The sequence below is a fragment of the Rhizophagus irregularis genome, chromosome 7 (assembly GCF_026210795.1).
Source record: "Rhizophagus irregularis chromosome 7, complete sequence".
Lineage (NCBI taxonomy): Eukaryota > Fungi > Glomeromycota > Glomeromycetes > Glomerales > Glomeraceae > Rhizophagus > Rhizophagus irregularis.
Genome location: NC_089435.1, coordinates 4,848,973 through 4,860,555, shown reverse-complemented (window position 1 = coordinate 4,860,555; position 11,583 = coordinate 4,848,973). Strand labels below are relative to the sequence as shown.

Sequence of the window (11,583 nt, the reverse complement as noted above, 5' to 3'; positions counted from 1 at the left end):
ATGAAAATAAAGTTTTTTTAATTTGTTCAACGCAAGGAAATTTTTTAATCATCAACTGAATTTTGCATCTTCTAATTTTTGATTCTTTGAAATCAGTACACAGTGAAATTCGATAAACTAGATCTTTGATAAACCGGATTTGGGCCTAAACTGGACTTTTTTGCTGGAACCAAATCACATATATTAAAATAGGTTCAATATACTAGAGTTTACTAGTAAAAGCTCGATATTCGCTATAATGGATCAATTTTCCAACAAATGATTCGATAAACCAGATCACGTAATCATTAACCAATAAAATTTAAGTAACGTGATGCGGTAAATCTTAATTTTGGCAAGAATTATAAAAATAAAAATCTTAATTCCAGCCGAAGTTATATATTACTTATATATTCAATTAAAACATTTTATATTCATTTTCATGACCTCTGTGACTTAAAACTAGGATGAAAAATTAGGATATAGTGTATATTAGTTTTATTAGCATGAATTTTTTTAAAAAATTCAGTATAATAAATTTTCAATATATCGAAATTTTTTCACTATACCGAATATCCCGATAAACTGGATATTTTTAGTGGAACTGATAGATCTGGTTGTTAAAATTGTCACGTTAATCACGTGATACATAATTTCATATAAATAAGGGCTTTTCCCCGAAATTTGAATTTTTCTTCCTGCTTGACATAAAATAAATATGTATATCCATTAGTGCCTATTCATGATATAGTCACAATATATCAAACAACGCAATCACAGTATTGTAGATGTATTGCAATTTTGTATTAACGTATAATGCATTGTTACGTTACTGGGATGGTTGCATGGTACTAAAAACCTGCCCGCATAATAAATACTGTAATCTCATTACAAAATTACCTTTTATAGAAATTTTCCGGGTCCATATTGACTGGGTTGTCACCTTGATGTATCCTAGAGCAGTATATCTCATCTATACAGTTACGGTGTGTTACACACTCTTTTTGGGTTCTTCCAATAATTATTACTATCTATTGCGGTTTGGTAGTACAAAAATTGAATTAGTCAAAGTTAACCAGATTCGGTATACCCTTTAATTCTTTAATTTATCTTTTCTTTGATATACAAGTTAAAAGGCTGCAAGCAATGCTTTATTTGCGTGTTGAATTACCAAAAGGAAAATTCATTATAGTATATCCTATTCCTTTGTGATAATTTGTAAATCAAATCAGCATCTGCCTACTTAAAGCGGTTGGAACGAAGTCCCCGACCTTGAGACCTGAAGGCCATAGGTCTAAGGACCAAGGGAAATAAGGGATCACTTAAACCTTTGAATTTCAAATGCACGCTAAATATTACACTGCGCTGTGTTTGGTGTAAAGTAGGGTTTAACTTGTTAATGACAAGCTTTATAATTTTGAAAAAATTTGACTTATAAAATAGACTTTATTTTCGAATCAAAATATTATTTTAATAATTTAATAATTTTGAATTAGTTGATAAAAAAAAATATAACTTATTGATATTTTATTATTTTATGTCACATCGAAGGTGCAATATGTGTGGAAGTAACTGAATGTTGCATGGGCTAAGGTTTTAATTATTATTGTGAAATAAATACTTGAACATTCAGTTATGATCCGTTCTATGTAACCATGTTTATAATACTAAAAATTTAAATACGTAAAAATCTTTCTTTAAAAAAAAATTAAATAAATATTTTTTCTTAAATATTTATTTCTGCTTATTCAAGAAATTTTTCAGTGATTTTATATTATGGATACTAATTCAAGTATTAGTTAAAGTAAATCGTCAAATGACACCCTTAAGCCAAGTGTGTCACGCCGTCATGCTGCTACACTCGTTGATAATAAATTATATGTGGATAGGAACAAGCATCAAAAGTATACACTCATATTTCTGCAACATCAGTTAAAGGTGGTGCAAAAATGATACACTAGCTATTTTGTATGGGGATTCACAACACTTGACAATTGATCAAACATGGCAATGGTTATGGAGTAGATATTAGGATGGGGAACGACTTACTCGGTCTGAACTAATATTATTGAATGAACTGACTTAAGTCCGCTTTGTGTTTTAAATTATCACTAGTAAATAGTATTTATACGTATATAATTTTATTTAAAAATGCAACATTTCGCAATGACTTCTTTTTTCCGAATTATATTTAACATTTCTTGCCTGAATTCTTGACTAAAATAAAAATCATAAAAAGCGAATTAAACTCATATACCAATAAATCGAATCAAATAAATTGTAAGGGTAAGATCAATTTATTTTGAATATCTTAGTTCACCGATAACAAAAGGAATATAATTTATTTAATATTAAAACTATGATTACTATAAGATAATCATCTTAGTCAAATATGAAAAAAGTTTATCAATCAAAAATCAAATTATATGCCACAATATTTTTATTTATAAGATTAACTCGAGGTGTTAAACTTTATGTATTAATATTCACTTAATGTCTTATCAATAAAAAACTATTTATTACATAATGATTATAAATTATAAATAAACATTCAAGTAATTCACGTAGATTACCAAACGCGAGTGTTCCTAAAGAATATTATTTAGCCATAATAAAATGACTCTGCATAACCTTATATTATTTATCATTTATATTACTACCACTATCTTCATCATTATTATCCTTATATAATGATGTCATCACTTTTGATCTAATATTTTGTTTTAATTCTTGTTTAATGTCTTGTAGAATATCTTGTTTCATTTGATCTATAATATTTTCATCAATATTAAATTTTGATGATAAATTTTCTTGTCTGATTTTTTGAATAATTTCATTATCTGTTGAGTTGTTTCCTAATTCACGTGTTGTCCCTTGTTGATTATTATAATTTGGTGAATTTGGTATAAATTCTTGTCCATGATTCGAAATTATTAATTCTGTAGGGATCGGTTCATTATATAATTCATCATTCATTATTCCAGGATTTGAAATATTTTTTTTTACTTTTGACATTATTCAGTCCATGGGTTGTAATTGCTTTAGAATTTTCTTGTTTATTTTTATACATTCTCACTAAAAAGTAGCATAACCCAACTAGGAAGATTAAAATTAAACCACTAACTATCCCTCCAATAATTGAAGCAGCTATTATATTTGAAGGAATTGAAGAATCTACAGAAGTTGCTGACACTGGCGCTGATGCTGAAGATGATGCTGATGCTGCTGATGGTGGTGGGCTAGCTGTTCCTGCTGGAGTAACTCCTCCTGGTGGTGCCTTTGCCGGTGATGGTACAGCTCCTTCTGGTGGAGGACCTGGTACATCTGCTGGAGCTTGAGTATTTACTTCATGTATAAATTGAAGTAAGATTATAAAAATTATAAAAATCAAAATAAATATTTTTTTCATTATTAGCAGAGGAAATTATATTTAAGCTTGAGGTTTATTCATATAATTTGACTAAAAAAGTAGTAAAAATAATTAATTTTGTTCAAATTTATATGCAAAATTTGTTATCATGGCACAACTAATAGTAGTAATAGTTCCAAAATTTATCCAATAGTAGTGGAATAATTTTAGTATTATTTGGATGTACCACTGATGCACCTAATAAATTCGGTCGATCGCAATTTCAAATTATGGAATTACAAAAAGTAAAAAAGGAAATTAAACAAAAAGACTTGATTTTAAATCATAACAATTTCCAATTAAAGCTCGTAAGTCTTGTTGTAATCGGTAATCAGCATATTGTGAACGTAGAACATAAAAAATTTTCTGGAATAAAAAAATCTAGTATGATAGATCCCAAAATAACCTAATTATAAATGACTTAGTTCTCTTGGGTTCTTTTTAAAACATTTAAAACAATGAAGGTTGATAATATCACAAACGATTAACACAATACAGGTTGCTTTCCGGGATATATGAAAGTACAGGATAACCTTATACCCGAGGTACCTTTTAAATTTCGAATTCATCCCTCTCATTATATTCATGATATCCAGAATATTGATTTAACAGATTGCTTTAGTATTAGGGTTACCGGTATCTGGTATCCGCTCAGAAAATATAACTAATAATTCCAGCTAATGGGTGCAGACGCTCCAAAACTAATCACGAACCAACAATTCCAGCTCCAGCAGTAGTTAATACTAATAATTATAATTATGAGCGAGAAGTAATTTTAATACTTAATAATAATAGGTTATCATCGAAATTCTTCAATTTATTAAACAAGAAATTGTCTAAAAGTTGAAAAATTCTTCAAGCTATTGGAGAGAATTTTAATAAGTATAATATTATAAAAAATAATACAAGTCAAGTTATTGATATTCAATTGTTTACACAGTATTTTCAATAATATGGTAACAACCAGTTTTTTAAATAACATACACTATATTCGTATATTTTTAACACATGCTATATATCTCGCCTCACCCTAAAAAGAATTCGATAGCAAGTCGCTTCATTCTTTTCTAAATTATTTTAGACTTACTGACCACGTGATTCTGAGAGAAAATTACGTCATCGGTTTTCAGTCAAAATGCGTAAATGCTGGCCATAGGTCACGCTGGGGTAGTCTAAATTATTCAACGAACTGTTACACGGAATCGACTATCGACTATGATGAGAAAACTTTTGTCCTTGCATTATAAAACAGAGAAAAAGGTGCGTTGACTTTTAGCCAATTGCTTTTTATATACGGTCAAATATTGCAGTTTTTTACTTTGACTGGATATGAAACGTAATTTAAAAATAAAGAGAAGATCAAAGTTATAATTTTAAAATTTTTAAAAAAATGAATTTGTAATATGATCCCTGATTAAAATAAGAAACAATTAATTAACCAAATTGTGAAGGTAAAGTTATTTTAAATATCTGAAGGTAATTTGCGATTATTATATATTTTTTTTTTAATCATTTCTATTATTAATTAATTCTCTAATAAACTGTGATGCTACTTCCCATCTAAAATTTTATTTGAATTTTTATTTGATATCTCGTATTACCGAAAAACTTAGTTAGTTGCATTATAATATTTTTTCATTTATTTACTATTTTATGATGATGTTTTTTTATTTCCATTTATATAAATTATATTAAAACGACGACTACATTAATAATATTTTTTTATATATATAATAATCTTTAGGTGTTAAACTTTATATAATTATGTACCTCATTCAGTTTAACTTTTTTTTTTTTGACTTGGAATTTTTGGGTGTTCACTCTCTTATAGTAAGATGGTGGGAATAATTTGTTCATAAAATAAATATATTATTTATTAACATTGCTATTACTACTACTATTATCATCAATATTATCTTTATAAAACGATGTCATTACTTTTGACCTTATATTCTGCTTCAATTCTTGTTTAATATCTAGTAGAATGTCTTGTTTCATTTGATTTATAATATCTTCATCGATATTAAATGATGATAAATTTCTTGCTGGATCTTGACTTAAATTATGAACCATTTCTTGTCTAATATTTTGAATAGTTTCATTATCTACTGAGTTGTTTCCTAATTCGCGTGTTGCTCCTTGTTGATTGTTATAATTTGGTGCAAGTTCTTGTCCTTGATTTGGAATTACTAATTCTATGGGAATAGGTAACATCTTGTTATGATATAAATCATCATTCATGATTCCAGGATTTGAAATATTATTATTATTTTCATTCCCAGGAGTCGCAATTGCTTTAGAACTTTCTTTTTTATTTTTATACATTCTCACTAAAAAGTAGCATAACCCAACTAGGAAGATTAAAATTAAACCACTAACTATCCCTCCAATAATTGAAGCAGCTATTATATTTGAAGGAATTGAAGAATCTACAGAAGTTGCTGACACTGGCGCTGATGCTGAAGATGATGCTGACACTGATGCTGAAGATGATGCTGATGCTGCTGATGCTGCTGATGGTGGTGGGCTAGCTGTTCCTGCTGGAGTAACTCCTCCTGGTGGTGCCTTTGCCGGTGATGGTACAGCTCCTTCTGGTGGAGGACCTGGTACATCTGCTGGAGCTTGAGTATTTACTTCATGTATAAATTGAAGTAAAATAATAAGAATCATAAAAATCAAAATGAATATTTTTTTCATTATTAAAGGAAATTATATGATAAAAAAAATAATTTATATAATATATTCATATAATTTGACTGAAAAAGAAGTAAAAATAAGTAGGTTTGTTCTTATAAATTTATATGCAAAATTTGTTATCATGACACAACATTTTATTTTTTGTGTAATAATAGCTAGCAATCTTATCCAATAATAGTAAAATCTATTTATTTGTATGTACTTTAATAAACTCGGTTGAACAAAAAAAAAAAAAAATTTTCATAATAAGAAAACTTTTTATTCTTGCAATTATAAAACTTGAACAATATTATGAAATTACAAAGAGTAAACAATGAAGATTCGGTTTCATAGCACAATAATATACATACAGTAGTAATTGCAGTATGATAATTTCACTTAATAATTTCACGTAATGTTTTTTTTAGACGCTCGTAGGAGTCCTATAAGTTTACCATACAATCGTTATCCTAATGACTTATCCTATTACGCAACAGTATTACAAGTATACGGAACTTACTGATCAATATTACATGTCTTATCTTTTTTCATCTTGCTGCGGCATCTTGTTCTTTTAAAAACACAAAAGGCAGAAACAAAGTAAACTGTTTATTTAAGTCCTTTACTAATTATTACTTGAGGTTTTTATATTTTTCCTAAAATTTCTACATAATATTCTCCCTATGTTAGTTAACAAAGGGATGTTTCTAACTTTTATGAGCGTCCAAACTTTGGTATATAGTAACTTAGTAGTCTCAAGTTTCGAAAATTAATAAAGAATAATTTTCTAACGTTATCTTTAATTTTATTCCCAAACTTTTATCATTTTTGTATGTGAAATAAAATTTCAAAAATAGACAAGTTTTTCGTTTGTGATCCTTTATTCTTCTTTTTTACTGTACTTTATATATATAAAAAAATAAGGAAATATTTTTTTTTTAAAGGTAATCGTGAATTACAGTTTATTTTAGCTAAAAAAAATGGAATTTCCGGTTTAGGAAAAAAAAAATGTAATTACGGTAGAATAATTGAACGAATATTCTAAATAAACAGTAAAAAATAAATTTTTTAAAAATTTCATCGGAGTACGATCGCGTGTAGTAAAAAACATTATTTTTTTTTATGAAATATCAATTCGTTAAGTGGGCGATATAGTTAGCATATGAATTCCACTAGCCAAAACAAATTATTTTGTATTAAACTGAAAATTAGTAGGGGTGCTTTTTTATTCAGCGGTAAACAAATAAGGTAACAAATTTTATAAATATGCAGAAGCATACTCATTATAATATTACTTGATATAGAAATTTAAAATAAAATCTATTTAACCATTTATATTACTGTGCAACTTTAAAACTTTATCGATTATATAGATAAATCAGTTTTCATGCAAAAAAAAGTGACGCCGTTTCAAAATGGCTGAAATTGATGTCGATTACGCAAGGTAGTGACAAAAAACAAAATATGTGTAATATTTGCGATATAATGGAATACATTTTTTTTATGCTGAAAAGGTTGAAGGTTAATCAAGGGGTATCGTTATTGACCTGTGCAACATCAAAGGTTGATGAGTGTCACAAAATCAGGGTGGTTTCTATAATCTTGTGTTAGTGTTTTTTTACCATCTTACATCAATTATTAATATTCATGAAGCTTATGTAATTGCAAGCAATAATAAGGAAAAATTCAAGGATTTTTTTATTTCTCTTTTATTTTTATTTTTTTATTTTTTGAAGAGCAAGTTTCGAAACTTTCAAAGTCAGCATTAAAGTCACCTCTTGAAAATAACTTGTCTATTAAATCTTTGAATCTTTCAATGCTTAACACCATATTTACCTGGGTTATTGTTTATTGTGATCATACTCGGTGATCACAAGCTTTTATTAAAAATTCCTTATTAGAACTTCTTTTTATTTTTATACTGATTAAGTACTGATTATTTTCAAGCCGAAAAAATTATTTTAATTATTTGATATTTGTATTGATATTGAATTGGTTGACAATACCTTATGATTTTATGTCACATCGCATACGAAATTTATGCAATAAATTTATTTATTATTAATTCTCGAATATTCATATTTCATACTTTTAATACAAAGTGTACCGCTAAAAATTTAAATACCGTAAAAAAATAAAGGTAATTAAGTGGTTTTTCTTAAATATTTATTTCTATTTTTACGTCCAAATCTTGCTGATATTAGCAAAGTAATTGGCCCAAAATTTCGCATAAAGTTCGTTTAACTAGACCGTTTGTCAATCATAATCATGTCAAAAAATTCTTTAGTTAATTTCATATTATGGATACTTCAAATATTAGTGCCAAATTACACCCTTTAAACAAAGTGTACTACTATATACTAGTCGATACGGCTACACTCATTGATAATAAATTATATATTTTGGGTGAATTGGATTTATCGCCTTTTTCAAAATAGTGTACGCAGTTTATTTGTGATTGTATATTCGAATACCAATATTCGCCCGGGTTTCATCCGTTTTTTGTCCATATTTCGTCCGGTTTCGTCCGGGTTTCGGGTTTCTTTTTTTTTTATTCAAATTTAACTGCGTACATCATTTTGAAAATATAAAACTATTAAAAGAATTTTTTTTTATTGATGTTTCTGTACCATTTAATACTCAACAATCATCATGGCAAGATTTATCAAATATTAATATGGGTTACAACATATCTTTTTGCAGCATCAGTTAAAGGTGCAAATAATGATAAACTATTTTTATATGGACTAATAACAACTATGGCATTGGTTTATACATTTATTTAATTCACGTAATATTGTATGAAGTATTTCAAAAATGAATGGAATTAATACAATTAGAAAATATGTTTAACATGTGTTATTGACTGTATTACTATAATGGAAAATTTTACTTATGAGGCAGAACACGGGCAAGAAATTATGCGAACGCTCCAAAATGAAGATACAACTAGTAATTACGAACCAGCAATTCCAGCTCCAGCAATAATTAATACTAATAATTATAATTATTACGGGCAAAATAATTTCAACATCTGATAAAGATGTTATGCGGTCGGTACTACCCAGACCTTGTCAACATTATTTAAAATACCAAATCAGGTAATCAAAACTTTATTACTGGAAGACGGGAAGAATTCCGGCCGGTCTTTGGAATATTGCAACACCGCCTTCGCCTTAAAATCTGTGGCGCAGTAGGTTAGATTGGACTACCCCTGCGTACCTTCAAAAATGTCACGAAACGGCCGGCATTACGGCGTTATGCACTAACACGTGAAAATAAACAGTGACGAATAAGGGTGTGACGAATACGTTTTTACTTACTCGAAAAAAACTAAGTCCCTCAGATACTTATGAAAAATGGAAACAAGGAAGGGTGTGACGGATGTGACAAAAAAAACAGTCACGTGAATTTTCGTGACATTTTTGAAGGGTACGCAGGGGAAATCGTTAGATTGCAAAATTTGATCTCAATCTGATCAATCAGTTCAGAGTCTTACAGCTGATTTCATAATATACGGGACACCTAATAGTTACCGAGAGACAACTCGGTACATTCGGTAAAACTCGGTAAAGTTCAGAATAAGGTAAAACCATATCGTTAGATTCGGAGCACTGGTCCGAGAACAGAACAGTGTAGTTTTTATTTTATTCTGAGTTATACCGAATCTTACCGAGTTTCTCTCGGCATGGAGTAAAAATGATGGGTGTCCCGTATATTATGAAATCAGCTGTAAGGAAAAAATTTTTTTTTTTTACCCGGTCTTACCCGGCTTTTTACATTTTATCCGATGTTGCTCTTGGAAAGGGTAGGACTGGGCTCAAATTTCGTCATTTGACGGTCTTTGCTCTATGCTACTACTATGAACAAAATTCTAAAGGTGCAAGTTTTGTTACTTTTCCAAAGACCGACCAGGACAAACAAGACTGAAAAGACCGACTTAACATCTTTAGCTGTGAGATCATAGAGAAAAGAATCAGTTTAATATTACAAAAAAAATAATACAAGATTAAATTACAGTAATTATCAATTGTGTAATGAAAATAACTGAAGTAAATAATGTAATCTTTTTTTTCTTAAATAACGTACAACTGAATATATGTGTATATCAGTATATGCTTTTTATCTCGCGTCACCCAAAGAGAGAATCGATGTCATTATTTTTTAATCATTTTATGTAAAGGGAATTTTCGCATTGAGTTGTCACAAAAATTTTATAACAATTTAGGCCAAATTTGTAGTTCCTAATTTCAATTATTATCGTTATGCTTTCTAATAACAAAAATAAAATTTAAATCTTATTCGAAAATTCATGAATTAGAGTTTATTATTAGAAGAAATTATAACATATATAAATATAAAATGCCAGATTATCTCCATAGAAAATAAATAAAAACAACCGGAAAATGAAATTATTAGGATTTAGCTCAATTTTCGACTTTTTTTCTTTCATTAATTTCATCGTGTAATAGACTATATCAGAAATTATAATGATGGTTGCACGGTACTAAAACCCATACCATTATTATTTACGGAATGACATAAACAAATCAAATGTGCAGATACCTTGTATAGAAATTTTTCCTTTAGTAATTAATGTCTTACAATATGCAGAAGAGATTTTTCTATGCATCCACACAGTTTGTGGTGTGTTACATTTTCTTTCTGAACCAATAATTATAAACTAAAATAAAGTAAACTAAATTCGTTATACCCTTTAATTTTTCAATTTATTACTATTTTTTCCCTATAAAAACGAAATGTGTTAAATTTGTTGTTCATGTGTAATAAATGTCTAAAAATGCACCATTTTGTTTAATTTTCGTTTTTTTTGTGATTAGATATAAATCGGACAAAATGGTGCTTTTTTAGACATTTATTACACATGAACAACAAATTTAACACATTTCGTTTTTATAGGGGTTTAACTTGTAAGATTAAAAGAATGCAAACAATGCTGCCTCGAATTACCAGCAGGAAAATCTCCTGTTCTAAGAAACGTTTTATGATATTCTGTAAGTCAAATCTCAAATCCAGCATTCAGATTATATGTCTACTTGGAGATTGAATGTGTGCTAACATGAAATTACACCGCATGAGTATTTGGTAAGTTTTAATTGATCACTCTTTAATTTTGAAAATAATTGTAACAATTATTTCTTGTTGGAACTTCCGTTTTACACTGTTTATTTTCAAGTCAAAGATATTTTTAATAATTTAGTAATCATATCTTAATATATCTTAATATTTTGAATTGGTTGATAAAACAATAACCTAGGAGGAAAATAATAACATACTATATAAATATGCCTGATTATTTGCATAGAAAATAAATAGAATTTTATTAAAACAACTGGTAAATTTTTTTGTGGCTGATTAATTCCGATGGAATAGCTCTATTTTCAATCTTAGTTTTTTTTGATTTCGATTTTGCGGTGCGTAAGCCATAAAAAAATTAAAAAAATGTCCGACACGGCTTTAAGGGATGGTTGTGTTATAAACCCTGCATTATTGTTTAA

General features: G+C 28.2%; 2 protein-coding genes across 2 annotated transcripts; both read right to left on the bottom strand.

Moving 5' to 3' along the window:
- Positions 1-2,616: 2,616 nt before the first annotated feature.
- Positions 2,617-3,388, bottom strand: OCT59_027801 (uncharacterized protein; the record flags this gene model as incomplete). Its single annotated transcript, XM_025323959.2, has 2 exons — positions 2,617-2,918; positions 2,986-3,388. 2 exons carry the CDS (start codon positions 3,386-3,388, stop codon positions 2,617-2,619), a joined length of 705 nt encoding a protein of 234 aa, XP_025188723.2.
- A 1,869-nt stretch (positions 3,389-5,257) lies between these two features.
- On the bottom strand, positions 5,258-6,058 carry OCT59_027800 (uncharacterized protein; the record flags this gene model as incomplete). Its single annotated transcript, XM_025331373.2, has 1 exon — positions 5,258-6,058. One exon carries the CDS (start codon positions 6,056-6,058, stop codon positions 5,258-5,260), a length of 801 nt encoding a protein of 266 aa, XP_025188722.2.
- Positions 6,059-11,583: the final 5,525 nt, after the last annotated feature.